At 44.5% G+C, this 13,468-nt stretch overlaps 1 protein-coding gene across 2 annotated transcripts in view; it reads right to left on the bottom strand.

Moving 5' to 3' along the window:
* LOC139380741 (ephrin type-A receptor 3-like) overlaps positions 1-13,468 on the bottom strand; it is a 154,429-nt gene that overhangs the window by 16,161 nt on the left and 124,800 nt on the right. For both annotated transcript variants that reach the window (XM_071123724.1, XM_071123722.1), the window contains exons 12-15: positions 9,376-9,437; positions 8,345-8,554; positions 3,808-3,957; positions 2,438-2,631 (exon numbers count right to left, since the gene is read on the bottom strand). In XM_071123724.1, the coding sequence (XP_070979825.1) occupies positions 2,438-2,631; positions 3,808-3,957; positions 8,345-8,554; positions 9,376-9,437 (616 nt within the window). The remainder of the gene's footprint in view (positions 1-2,437; positions 2,632-3,807; positions 3,958-8,344; positions 8,555-9,375; positions 9,438-13,468) is intronic.

The raw sequence follows: 13,468 nt of genomic DNA, 5'->3' as shown, positions 1-13,468 counted from the left end.
GCATAGGCCTGCATGATGCAAACATGCATAAAGCAAGCTCAGCCCTGTGAGTTCTACTGTCTATCAGTTGATCTGTGTCTGGGTAGTAGAAATCCCCCGCCTAGTCTAATATATAATAGGGTTATACTTGCTCATATACAGTGCCTTGCGAAAGTATTCGGCCCCCTTGAACTTTGCGACCTTTTGCCACATTTCAGGCTTTTAACATAAAGATATAAAACTGTATTTTTTTGTGAAGAATCAACAACAAGTGGGACACAATCATGAAGTGGAATGACATTTATTGGATATTTCAAACTTTTTTAACAAATCAAAAACTGAAAAATTGGGCGTGCAAAATTATTCAGCCCCTTTACTTTCAGTGCAGCAAACTCTCTCCAGAAGTTCAGTGAGGATCTCTGAATGATCCAATGTTGACCTAAATGACTAATGATGATAAATACAATCCACCTGTGTGTAATCAAGTCTCCGTATAAATGCACCTGCACTGTGATAGTCTCAGAGGTCCGTTAAAAGTGCAGAGAGCATCATGAAGAACAAGGAACACACCAGGCAGGTCCGAGATACTGTTGTGAAGAAGTTTAAAGCCGGATTTGGATACAAAAAGATTTCCCAAGCTTTAAACATCCCAAGGAGCACTGTGCAAGCGATAATATTGAAATGGAAGGAGTATCAGACCACTGCAAATCTACCAAGACCTGGCCGTCCCTCTAAACTTTCAGCTCATACAAGGAGAAGACTGATCAGAGATGCAGCCAAGAGGCCCATGATCACTCTGGATGAACTGCAGAGATCTACAGCTGAGGTGGGAGACTCTGTCCATAGGACAACAATCAGTCATATATTGCACAAATCTGGCCTTTATGGAAGAGTGGCAAGAAGAAAGCCATTTCTTAAAGATATCCATAAAAAGTGTTGTTTAAAGTTTGCCACAAGCCACCTGGGAGACACACCAAACATGTGGAAGAAGGTGCTCTGGTCAGATGAAACCAAAATTGAACTTTTTGGCAACAATGCAAAACGTTATGTTTAGCGTAAAAGCAACACAGCTGAACACACCATCCCCATTGTCAAACATGGTGGTGGCAGCATCATGGTTTGGGCCTGCTTTTCTTCAGCAGGGACAGGGAAGATGGTTAAAATTGATGGGAAGATGGATGGAGCCAAATACAGGACCATTCTGGAAGAAAACCTGATGGAGTCTGCAAAAGACCTGAGACTGGGACGGAGATTTGTCTTCCAACAAGACAATGATCCAAAACATAAAGCAAAATCTACAATGGAATGGTTCAAAAATAAACATATCCAGGTGTTAGAATGGCCAAGTCAAAGTCCAGACCTGAATCCAATCGAGAATCTGTGGAAAGAACTGAAAACTGCTGTTCACAAATGCTCTCCATCCAACCTCACTGAGCTCGAGCTGTTTTGCAAGGAGGAATGGGAAAAAATGTCAGTCTCTTGATGTGCAAAACTGATAGAGACATACCCCAAGCGACTTACAGCTGTAATCGCAGCAAAAGGTGGCGCTACAAAGTATTAACTTAAGGGGGCTGAATAATTTTGCACGCCCAATTTTTCAGTTTTTGATTTGTTAAAAAAGTTTGAAATATCCAATAAATGTCGTTCCACTTCATGATTGTGTCCCACTTGTTGTTGATTCTTCACAAAAAAATACAGTTTTATATCTTTATGTGTGAAGCCTGAAATGTGGCAAAAGGTCGCAAAGTTCAAGGGGGCCGAATACTTTCGCAAGGCACTGTACTTGCTCATAATTCATATGAAGGTTTCTGCAGTTTGACGAGGTTTTCACCCCCCCCAGGGCCAGGAGTTTTTTCCAGGAGTTTTTTAAAACCATGTGACCTGATTTGGAAAAACTGGTCCCATCATAAACATTTTTAAAACTGATGAATCATTGTCATATCTTATAGGGTCCAGAGGGGTAAAAAGGGTAAAAATTGCCACCAGTGTGTTTGCAGTTGTCAGTTATCATCAGGTATGTGGGTGATCAGGGCTTTATTCAGGAACGTTTCTTGGGCTACTTTGATGTGTCAAGTGGGCGGGATGCGCAGTCTTGCGTTTGACTTTGTGAATTTTGAGAAGTCTGAGTTTAACTTCATGGAGAAACTTGACGCAGCTGTAATGGAATGTATCTGCTATTTGTATTTACACTTAAGTCTCCTGACTGTAGAGTCAATCACATACACAATCACATTATTACATACCAATGATTTTACTCCTTGCTTGGACTAACTCATGCTTAGCATTGTTGAGCGGATGAGAAAGACGTTGCCTTGTCTAACGCTTTATTAATACAACCGCGTACAGCTAGCTGTTCAGTTCAGATCTGTATAGTACCTGGACGAGATGTTGGCTGCCAGGGTGAGATTCAGAGGTCAGGGTTGAGAGCTTGAAGGTTAAATGTAGATGTGTATAGTACCTGGATGAGGTGTTGGCTGTGATCTTCAGGCTCCCAGGGTTGCGTATGAGTTTATCCAGGATGCTGACGATCTGTTCAAACTTGGGTCTGTTGTTCCTCTCTTTCTGCCAGCAGTCCAACATCAGCTGGTACAGAGCTGCAGGACAGTCCATAGGAGGAGGCAGTCTGTAGCCCTCATCCACCGCTTTGATCACCTGGAGGGAGGGAAAGAGAGAGAGAGAGATAGAGACACCAAATTCAGACTCTGCATGCATAATTATGTTCAAATATCCTCTGTGTACAATGTAAAACACCAAATAATACATGCAGAGCAGAATTAGGCCGATACCCGCTATTGATCAAAATCCAGAAAAGAGACGATAAATTCTACAACCACTTTAAAGGAAGCGATTCCCAAACATTCCATAACAAAGCCATCACCTACAGAGAGATGAACCTGGAAAAGAGTCCCCTAAGCAAGTTAGTCACCTGTTCACAAACACAAACAGAACCCACAGAGCCCCAGGACAGCAACACAATAGACCCAACCAAATCATGAGAAAATAAAAAGATAATTACTTGACACATTGGAAAGAATTTACAAAAAAACAGAGCAAATTAGAATGCTATTTGGCCCTAAACAGAGAGTACACAGTGGCAGAATACCTGACCACTGTGACTGACCCAAACTTAAGGAAAGCTTTGACTATGCATAGACTCAGTGAGCATAGCCTTGCTATTGAGAAAGGCCGACAAAGGAAGACCTGGCTCTCAGGAGAAGACAGGCTATCTGCACACTGCTCACAAAATGAGGTGGAAACTGAGATGCACTTCCTAACCTCCTGCCAAATGTATGACCATATTAGAGACACATATTTCCCTCAGATTACACATACCCACAAAGAATTTGAAAACAAATCTAATTTTGATAAACTCCCATATCTATTGGGGGAAATACCACAGTGTGCCATCACAGCAGCAAGATTTATGACCTGTTTCCACAAGAAAAGGGCAACCAGTGAAGAACACACACCATTGTAAATACAAACCATATTTACTATTTGCACATTGTTACAACACTATTTAGACATAATATGACATTTGAAATGTCTTTATTCTTTTGGAACTTTGTGAGAATAATGTTTACTGTTCATTTTATTGTTTATTTCACTTTAGTTTATTATCTATTTCACTTGCTTTGGCAATGTAAACATATGTTTCCATGCCAATAAAGCCCCCTTAAATCTTCTCAGGTGACAATGCTGTATTTCTGGTTCAGGCCATCAGACCATCAGACTTCAGACTCAGTCTTCCACCTAGCCGCTCTACGCATAATTTCCTCTCTTAGCAGGGAGTTCATTAGGTCACCCTGGCGACGGTTGCATACTCACGTCCTGATTGGACATCTCCCAGTAAGGCCGCTCCCCGTATGACATCACTTCCCAGAGCACGATACCGTAGCTCCAGGCATCGCTGGCCGAGGTGAACTTCCTGTAGGAGATGGCCTCTGGAGCTGTCCACCTGATAGGGATCTTACCTCCCTGAGAGAGAGATAGAGAGAGAGAGAGAGAGAGAGAGAGAGAGAGAGAGAGAGAGAGAGAGAGAGAGAGAGAGAGAGAGAGAGAGAGAGAGAGAGAGAAAGAGAGAGAGAGAGAGAGAGAGAGAGATCACAATGGAAGTATTTCAACACCCATGTCCAGTCATCACATTTCTATTAATTCATCAACTCATCAAATAGTGAAAGCGATATGTGTGTAACTGTGATTCTATTGATGATGTACATTCATGATTTCATGATTTGTTTGAGGTTAGGTTTGACATGAACGTGGATATAAAGAGAGAGAAGGAGAGAGAGGAAGGAGAGGTAGTTCTTTTCAACGCTGGTCTGACCAATCTGATTCCACGCTTCAAGACTGCTTCGATCACGTGGATTGAGATATGTTCCACATTGCGTCAGACAACAACATTGACGAATACGCTGATTCGGTGAGCGAGTTCATTAGAAAGTGCATTGGCGACGTCGTACACACAGCGTCTATTAAAACATTCCCAAACCAGAAACCGTGGATTGATGGCAGCATTCGCTCGAGGCTGAAAGCGCGAACCACTGCTTTTAACCAGGGCAAGGTGACCGGAAACATGACCGACTACAAACAGTGTAGCTATTCCCTCCGCAAGGCAATCAAACAAGCTAAGTGTCAGTATAGAGAAAAAGTAGAGTTGCAATTCAACGGCTCAGACACAAGGTATGTGGCAGGGTCTACAGTCAATCACGGATTACAAAAAGAAAACCAGCCCCGTCACGGACCAGGATGTCTTGCTCCCAGACAGACTAAATAACTTTTTTTGCTCGCTTTGAGGACAATACAGTGCCACTGACACGGCCTGCTACCAAAACCTGCGGACTCTCCTTCACTGCAGCCGAGGTGAGTAAAACATTTAAATGTGTTAACCCTCGCAAGGCTGCAGCGGCCCAGACGGCAGCCCCAGCCGCGTCCTCAGAGCATGCGCAGACCAGCTGGCTGGTGTGTTTACGGACATATTCAATCAATCCTTATCCCAGACTCCTGTTCCCACATGTTTCAAGAGGGCCACCATTGTTCCTGTTCCCAAGAAAGCTAAGGTAACTGAGCTAAACGACTACCGCCCCGTAGCACTCACTTCCGTCATCATGAAGTGCTTTGAGAGACTAGTCAAGGACCATATCATCTCCACCCTACCTGACACCCTAGACCCACTCCAATTTGCTTACCGCCCCAATAGGTCCACAGACGACGCAATCGCAACCACACTGCACTAACCCATCTGGACAAGAGGAATACCTATGTGAGAATGCTGTTCATTGACTACAGCTCAGGATTTAACACCATAGTACCCTCCGAACTCATCAAGCTCGAGACCCTGGGTCTCGACCCCGCCCTGTGCAACTGGGTACTGGATTTCCTGACGGGCCGCCCCCAGGTGGTGAGGGTAGGTAACAACATCTCCACCCCGCTGATCCTCAACACTGGGGCCCCACAAGGGTGCGTTCTGAGCCCTCTCCTGTACTCACTGTTCACCCACGACTGCGTGGCCATGCACGCCTCCAACTCAATCATCAAGTTTGCAGACGACACTACAGTGGTAGGCTTGATTACCAACAACGACGAGACGGCCTACAGGGAGGAGGTGAGGGCCCTCGGAGTGTGGTGTCAGGAAAATAACCTCACACTCAACATCAACAAAACAAAGATGATTGTGGACTTCAGGAAACAGCAGAGGGAGCACCCCCCTACCCACATCGACAGGACAGTAGTGGAGAGGGTAGTAAGTTTTAAGTTCCTCGGCATACACATCACGGACAAACTGAATTGGTCCACCCACACAGACAGGGTTGTGAAGAAGGCCTCAGGAGGCTGAAGAAATTCGGCTTGTCACCAAAAGCACTCACAAACTTCTACAGATGCACAATCGAGAGCATCCTGTCGGGCTGTATCACCCCGCCTGGTACGGCAACTGCTCCGCCCACAACCGTAAGGCTCTCCAGAGGGTAGTGAGGTCTGCACAACGCATCACCGGGGGAAAACTACCTGCCCTCCAGGACACCTACACCACCCGATGTCACAGAAAGGCCATAAAGATCATCAAGGACAACAACCACCCGAGCCACTGCCTGTTCACCCCGCATTTCATCCAGAAGGCGAGGTCAGTACAGGTGCATCAAAGCAGGGACCGAGAGACTGAAAAACAGCTTCTATCTCAAGGCCATCAGACTGTTAAACAGCCAGCACTAACATTGAGTGGCTGCTGCCAACATACTGACTCAACTCCAGCCACTTTAATAATGGAAATTCATGGAAATTGATGTAAAAATGTATCACTAGTCACTTTAAACAATGCCACTTAATATATTGTTTACATACCCTACATTACTCATCTCATATGTATATGTATATACTGTACTCATCTACTGCATCTTGCCATCTTTATGTAATACATGTATCACTAGCCACTTTAAACTATGTCACTTTATGTTTATATACCCTACATTACTCATCTCATATGTATATACTGTACTCTATACCATCTACTGCATCTTGCCTATGCCGTTCTGTACCATCACTCATTCATATATCTTTATGTACATATTCTTTATTCCTTTACACTTGTGTGTATAAGGTAGTAGTTGTGGAATTGTTAGGTTAGATTACTCGTTGGTTATTACTGCATTGTCGGAACTAGAAGCACAAGCATTTCGCTTCACTCGCATTAACATCTGCTAACCATGTGTATGTGACAAATAACATTTGATTGGATTTGATTTGATTTGACTAAGAGAGCGGTTTAGGTTGTGCCCTCAGCCTCCAGAACTACACGGCCTTGTTCCATTTGTTTCATCCTCACTGTGTTTCTTCCTGGGGGAGAGGGAAAAGGCAATAGAGTAAGAGAGAGAGGGGAAGAGAGGTTGAGAGGGAGCCTGTGGGCTGACCCTGTGTTTCTCCTGCTCGGTGTCTACACTCAGGGGGCTGCTGGACTTACTCAAGGCTTGGCCTGCGTCAGGCCAGCGGAGGAGAGTAAAAGAAAAGAGGAGAGGAGCCAAAGCTAACGGATCTCCTGGCCAAATCACACAACTCCTGGCCAGCTCTCTCTAAACACAAAGCCCTCAGAAAACAAACCACTTCTTCCCTCACACACGCACGCAGGAGCACACACACACACACACACACACACACACACACACACACACACACACACACACACACACACACACACACACACACACACACACACACACACACACACACACACACACACACACACACACAAATAAATCCACTTCTGGTCCTTTGAATCCCTGGTGTGTGTACATAAACACAGCCAGCCTCGTGAAATGAAGGATTATACCTATAATGACGGTAGAGTATGACACCAGTGAGACACAGACAGACAGGAGGGGGCTCATGGAACAGCAGAGTGGTCTGACAGAAGAGGGAGGGAGAGTGAACGGCCTGCTGGGTCTGATGCATTTATGTGACCGTTGAGTGGATGAGAACTCAGCTCTATTACTAGTGACACACTAGGGGAAGTCTATTAGCATATTTTAGGGAGTGAGTTTATGGGAGTGAAGTAATAGCTCTGTGATTGTTTATTTAACATGGGGGTCTGAAGCTGTTATTACACAGAGTTTAGAGCCCTACATACTAATGTTAGGCCACAAGGTGACCACACACACACACAGTATTTTATATAGATGGTGATAGGTTGGATAAACTAGGCTCAAAGGCCTCTTGATGTTGCTTATCTAGTAGGTTTGTCATTCCTTTCCCATGATCCTTCAGGAGAACACAAACAAAAGGCTTATTGTGAATTCATGTTAGCGTTATCTCACCCAGCTTTTATTTATGTACTGCTACCTCCCTCTGCACTGCTGCAAGGTCAGGAGTTTGTGAATGTGTGTGCCTACGTATGTGACATATGAGGTGATTTGTCTCATGGACAGCATGTATTCAGTGATAGGGCTGGCAAGGGGGAGATCAACAGAAAGAAGGGAGGGAGAGATAGAGAGAGCTAGACAATGCCCTTCTGTGGAAACCTGAGACAGAGGTCAGTCAGTTCAGCTATGTCTGACAGTGATAACCTATCTTTTTGACCACAGCAACGTGTCCACTCACTATTAGGCACCATGGTTATGGACAGAGGTTGTTCTTATATGGCACACTCCCAAAATTAGTTTTTTAAAATCTAGTTCTGTCCTTGAGCTGTCCTTGTCTATCGATGTTCTGTATTATGTCATGTTTCATGTTTTGTGTGGACCCCAGGAAGAGTAGCTGCTTCTATCACAACAGCTAATGGGGATGCTAATAAAATACCAAATAGTGTCCTGTCTCTGTCAGAAACAACTATTAAACCCATCGTATGTCATTGATAAACCCGACCACCATGTCTTACCCGTGTGGTGTAAGCTGCCTCGGGGTCGTCCTCCAGGACTCTGGACAGGCCGAAGTCAGACACCTTACACACCAGGTTGCTGTTCACCAGGATATTACGAGCGGCCAGGTCTCTGTGGACATAACCCATGTCAGACAGGTACCTCATGCCCGACGCGATGCCACGCAGCATGCCCACCAACTGGATACCAGTAAACTGGGCATCATGTTTCTAGAAGGGGGAGGCAGAGGAGGAAGAGGGGGTGATGAGAAAGGAGGGGAGGGAGAGAAAGAGAGCAAAAGAGAGAGACAGAGACAGAATCAGTCACAGGTGGAATGTCATATCTCTAAAAACAGATGCCACTGGATTGAAAAACAGAATGAATATGACCTTTCTGTTTTTAAGAAATACAGCGGAACATTCATATATCAACATATAAACCAATTACATTAACCTTTTAGATCACCTCTGACATTAACTTGCTCATTTCAAGGTGAATTGTACAATCTCACAACCATATAGGCCTGACAACATTATGCCAGAGCCTTTGACCAAATAGATGGTGTTTTCCCAGGCACTATATGAAGCCCAGACCACAAGCAGAGTCGGATCAAAGCTGCTACAGTCATATAGTCATAACACAAACATGAGGTACAGTAATGTGGTGTGGAGGAGAGGGATGACTGTGTGTGTGTTTGTGTGTGTGTTGTATGACAGTTCTCAGTGATAAAAGCCAGGCCACTCTACAACCAGAGGAAATAGCTGGAGAAGGTTGCAATTACTCCATTTTCCATCTGAAGGGATGCTGTGCAGACACACAGGCACATGTGAAAAACTGCTAAAACGGGACCTACACACACACACTCCTGTCTGCTCATGTTGATTTAATGTTGTTCTGACATTGGTTTGATGTTTTGCTTTGGCTAATTTCAGTAAGCCAGAGTTTCTGGTTAGTTAGAGTGGAATGCATGGCATTACTCCATAGGCCAGCGTAGAAAGCATTAAGGTAGTGTGAAGATAATTCATTTAGCTGTGTAATATTTTAAACTCACTTTCAGAAAGCTGTCCAAGGATCCATTTTCCATGTATTCAGTCACTATCATCACAGGTTTACCTGGAGAGAAGAGACAAACTACCAGATTAGAGAATAATTCCGATTTGGCAAAACACACACACACACACACACACACACACACACACACACACACACACACACACACACACACACACACACACACACACACACACACACACACACACACACACACACACAGGGTTCAGCAGTACTTCCTCCAGGCAGGATGAAAGGGCCCATGCAGGGCTGAGGGTACAGGTCCACAGGGTCACCTGTCAGAGTAGACATCTTTATTCCAGCATCAGTAGAGGGTTACAATAAAACGGTAGTGTTATCATCTGGTTCTGATTCACTAGACCAGAGCAGATCATACCAGAGCAAACCAGACAAGAGCAAGGAACAGCACTGGTGTCGCAACAGGTATGACTTTAAATCAGCCGGGGTCAAATTAACAGCACTGGTGTCACAACAGGTATGACTTTAAATCAGCCGTAGTCACAAGAACAGCACTGGTGTCACAACAGGTATGACTTCAAATCATCCGTAGTCACATGAACAGCACTGGTGTCACGACAGGTATGACTTTATATCAGCCGTAGTCACATGAACAGCACTGGTGTCACGACAGGTATGACTTTATATCAGCCGTAGTCACATGAACAGCACTGGTGTCACAACAGGTATGACTTTATATCAGCCGTAGTCACATGAACAGCACTGGTGTCACGACAGGTATGACTTTAAATCAGCCGTAGTCACAAGAACAGCACTGGTGTCACAACAGGTATGACTTCAAATCAGCCGTAGTCACATGAACAGCACTAGTGTCACGACAGGTATGACTTTATATCAGCCGTAGTCACATGAACAGCACTGGTGTCACAACAGGTATGACTTTATATCAGCCGTAGTCACATGAACAGCACTGGTGTCACGACAGGTATGACTTTAAATCAGCCGTAGTCACAAGAACAGCACTGGTGTCACAACAGGTATGACTTCAAATCAGCCGTAGTCACATGAACAGCACTAGTGTCACGACAGGTATGACTTTATATCAGCCGTAGTCACATGAACAGCACTGGTGTCACAACAGGTATGACTTTATATCAGCCGTAGTCACATGAACAGCACTGGTGTCACGACAGGTATGACTTTATATCAGCCGTAGTCACATGAACAGCACTGGTGTCACGACAGGTATGACTTTATATCAGCCGTAGTCACATGAACAGCACTGGTGTCACGACAGGTATGACTTTATATCAGCCGTAGTCACATGAACAGCACTGGTGTCACAACAGGTATGACTTTAAATCAGCCGTAGTCACAAGAACAGCACTGGTGTCACAACAGGTATGACTTCAAATCAGCCGTAGTCACATGAACAGCACTAGTGTCACGACAGGTATGACTTTATATCAGCCGTAGTCACATGAACAGCACTGGTGTCACGACAGGTATGACTTTATATCAGCCGTAGTCACATGAACAGCACTGGTGTCACGACAGGTATGACTTTATATCAGCCGTAGTCACATGAACAGCACTGGTGTCATGGCAGGTATGACTTTATATCAGCCAGGGTCAAATGAACAGCACCGGTGTCATGACAGGTATGACTTTAAATCAGCCAGGGTCAAATGAACAGCACCTGTGTCATGACAGGTATGACTTTAAATCAGCCAGGGTCAAATGAACAGCACCTGTGTCATGACAGGTATGACTTTAAATCAGCCAGGGTCAAATGAACAGCACCTGTGTCATGACAGGTATGACTTTAAATCAGCCAGGGTCAAATGAACAGCACCTGTGTCATGACAGGTATGACTTTAAATCAGCCAGGGTCAAATGAACAGCACCTGTGTCATGACAGGTATGACTTTAAATCAGCCAGGGTCAAATGAACAGCACCTGTGTCATGACAGGTATGACTTTAAATCAGCCAGGGTCAAATGAACAGCACCGGTGTCATGACAGGTATGACTTTAAATCAGCCAGGGTCAAATGAACAGCACAGGTGACACGACAGGTGTGTGTCAGATGGAAATGTGTTCCACTTTTCACCCTTTCATCCCTCCCTCCGTGCTCTCTCTTTAGCTTTCTCACTCTCTCTCTCTCTCCATCTATCGCTCTCCTGCACTCTCCCCATCCCTCTCTCCATCTCTCTCCATCCCCCTCTCCCTCTGTCTGTCACGCACATTGTAAATGTATCAAAGTCAAATTCCACATCTGGCAACGCAGAACTCATTTCCAGATCTGCCAGAGGAAGGGGATGATGGACCCTGCTGTAAAAAGAAACACATTTATAACCCTCGTTGGAAGAATAAACTTCAATTAATAAAACTGGCTCCTTCACAAACTGCTTGCAATTTAATGGTGAGTAAAACAAGACTAGGTGTGGTCAGAGCAGTGTTTGAACCTTACCGCAACCAGCACCTTTCATTTTCTACTGCTGGGGTACCAGCACCTCTTATAGAATACAGTGTCATCAATTACTATTTTTTATTTTATTTCACCTTGATTTAACCAGGTAGGCCAGTTGAGAACAAGTTCTCATTTACAGCTGCGATCTGGCCAAGATAAAGCAAACAGTGCGACACAAACAACAGAGAGTTACACTTGGAATAAACAAACGTACAGTCAATAACACAATAGATATATACAGTGTGTGCAAATAAGGTAAGATTAGGAAGGTAAGGCAGTAAATAGGCCGTGGTGGCGAAGTAATTACAATTTAGCAATAAACACTGGAGTGATAGATGTGCTGAAGACGAATGTGCAAGTAGAGATACTGGGGTGCAAAGGAGCAAAAAGACAAAACAATATGGGGATGAGGTAGTTGGATGGGCTATTTACAGATGGGCTATTTACAGATGGGCTATGTACAGGTGCAATGATCTGTAAGCTGCTCTGACAGCTGATGCTTAAAATTAGTGAGGGAGATATGAGTCTCCAGCTTCAGTTATTTTTGCAATTCATTCCAGTCATTGGCAGTAGAGAACTGGAAGGAAAGGAGGCCAAATGAGGAATTGAAATATACCTGCTGGAGCGCGTGCTATGGGTGGGTGCTGCTATGGTGACCAGTGAGCTGAGATAGCTAGCAAAGACTTATAGATGACCTGGAGCCAGTGGGTTTGGCGATGAATATGAAGCGAGGGCCAGCCAACGAGAGCATATAGGTCGCAGTGATTGGTAGTATATGGGGCTTTGGTGACAAAACGGATGGCACTGTGATAGACTGCATCTAATTTGCTGAGTAGAGTGTTGGAGGCTATTTTGTAAATGACATCACCGAAGTCAAGGATTGGTAGGATAGTCAGTTTTAGGAGGGTAAGTTTGGCAGCATGAGTGAAGGATGCTTTATTGCGAAATAGGAAGCCGATTCTAGATTTAATTTTGGAATGGAGATGCTTAATGTGGGTCTGGAAGGGAAGTTTACAGTCTAACCAGACACAAACATTGGAAATGTAAAATTAAAGTGAGCGCAAACACATTTTTCATTACATCTCAAGCTCTAGATCTAAATTTCACAGTGTAGTGATAAGGGTACAACCTGTAATTCATCTAGACAAGAAAACCACCTTCTATTAACATAAGAAAGACTGCTGGCACAAACACACTCGTAGACATCGTTAAACACCTCCCTCTAAAAGACCCTGATGGATTTGCCCAACACCCCCCTCTATAGAAAGTTGTGATGGATTGGCCCATTCACCTCACAGGACAGCCTTTATAGTTTCAGAAAAAACAGACTTCTTAAACCTCCTCCGCTTTTTATCCTCTCCTTTGCTCCCCTCTCTCTGTGTGTGTGTGTGTGTGTGTGTGTGTGTGTGTGTGTGTGTGTGTGCGTGCGTGCGTGCGTGCGTGCGTGCGTGCGTGCGCGTGTGTGTCAGGGTTTCCTTTAGGAAAATGTGGCTCCGGACATTTGACCGGCAGCATTTTCATTTATTAGACATTTGAGAAATTGACCGGACCCACAGGCATTGGGTGTGTAACCTGATTAGGGCGTCCCCCCACGGTGCTCAGAATGGCAGAAATCTCATTTAGATGATGGTAATTCATACAGA

Source organism: Oncorhynchus clarkii, chromosome 22 (genome assembly GCF_045791955.1).
Source record: "Oncorhynchus clarkii lewisi isolate Uvic-CL-2024 chromosome 22, UVic_Ocla_1.0, whole genome shotgun sequence".
Taxonomy (NCBI): domain Eukaryota; kingdom Metazoa; phylum Chordata; class Actinopteri; order Salmoniformes; family Salmonidae; genus Oncorhynchus; species Oncorhynchus clarkii.
Note: the sequence above shows the minus strand (reverse complement) of the source record. Positions and strands in the feature narration are given on the sequence as shown.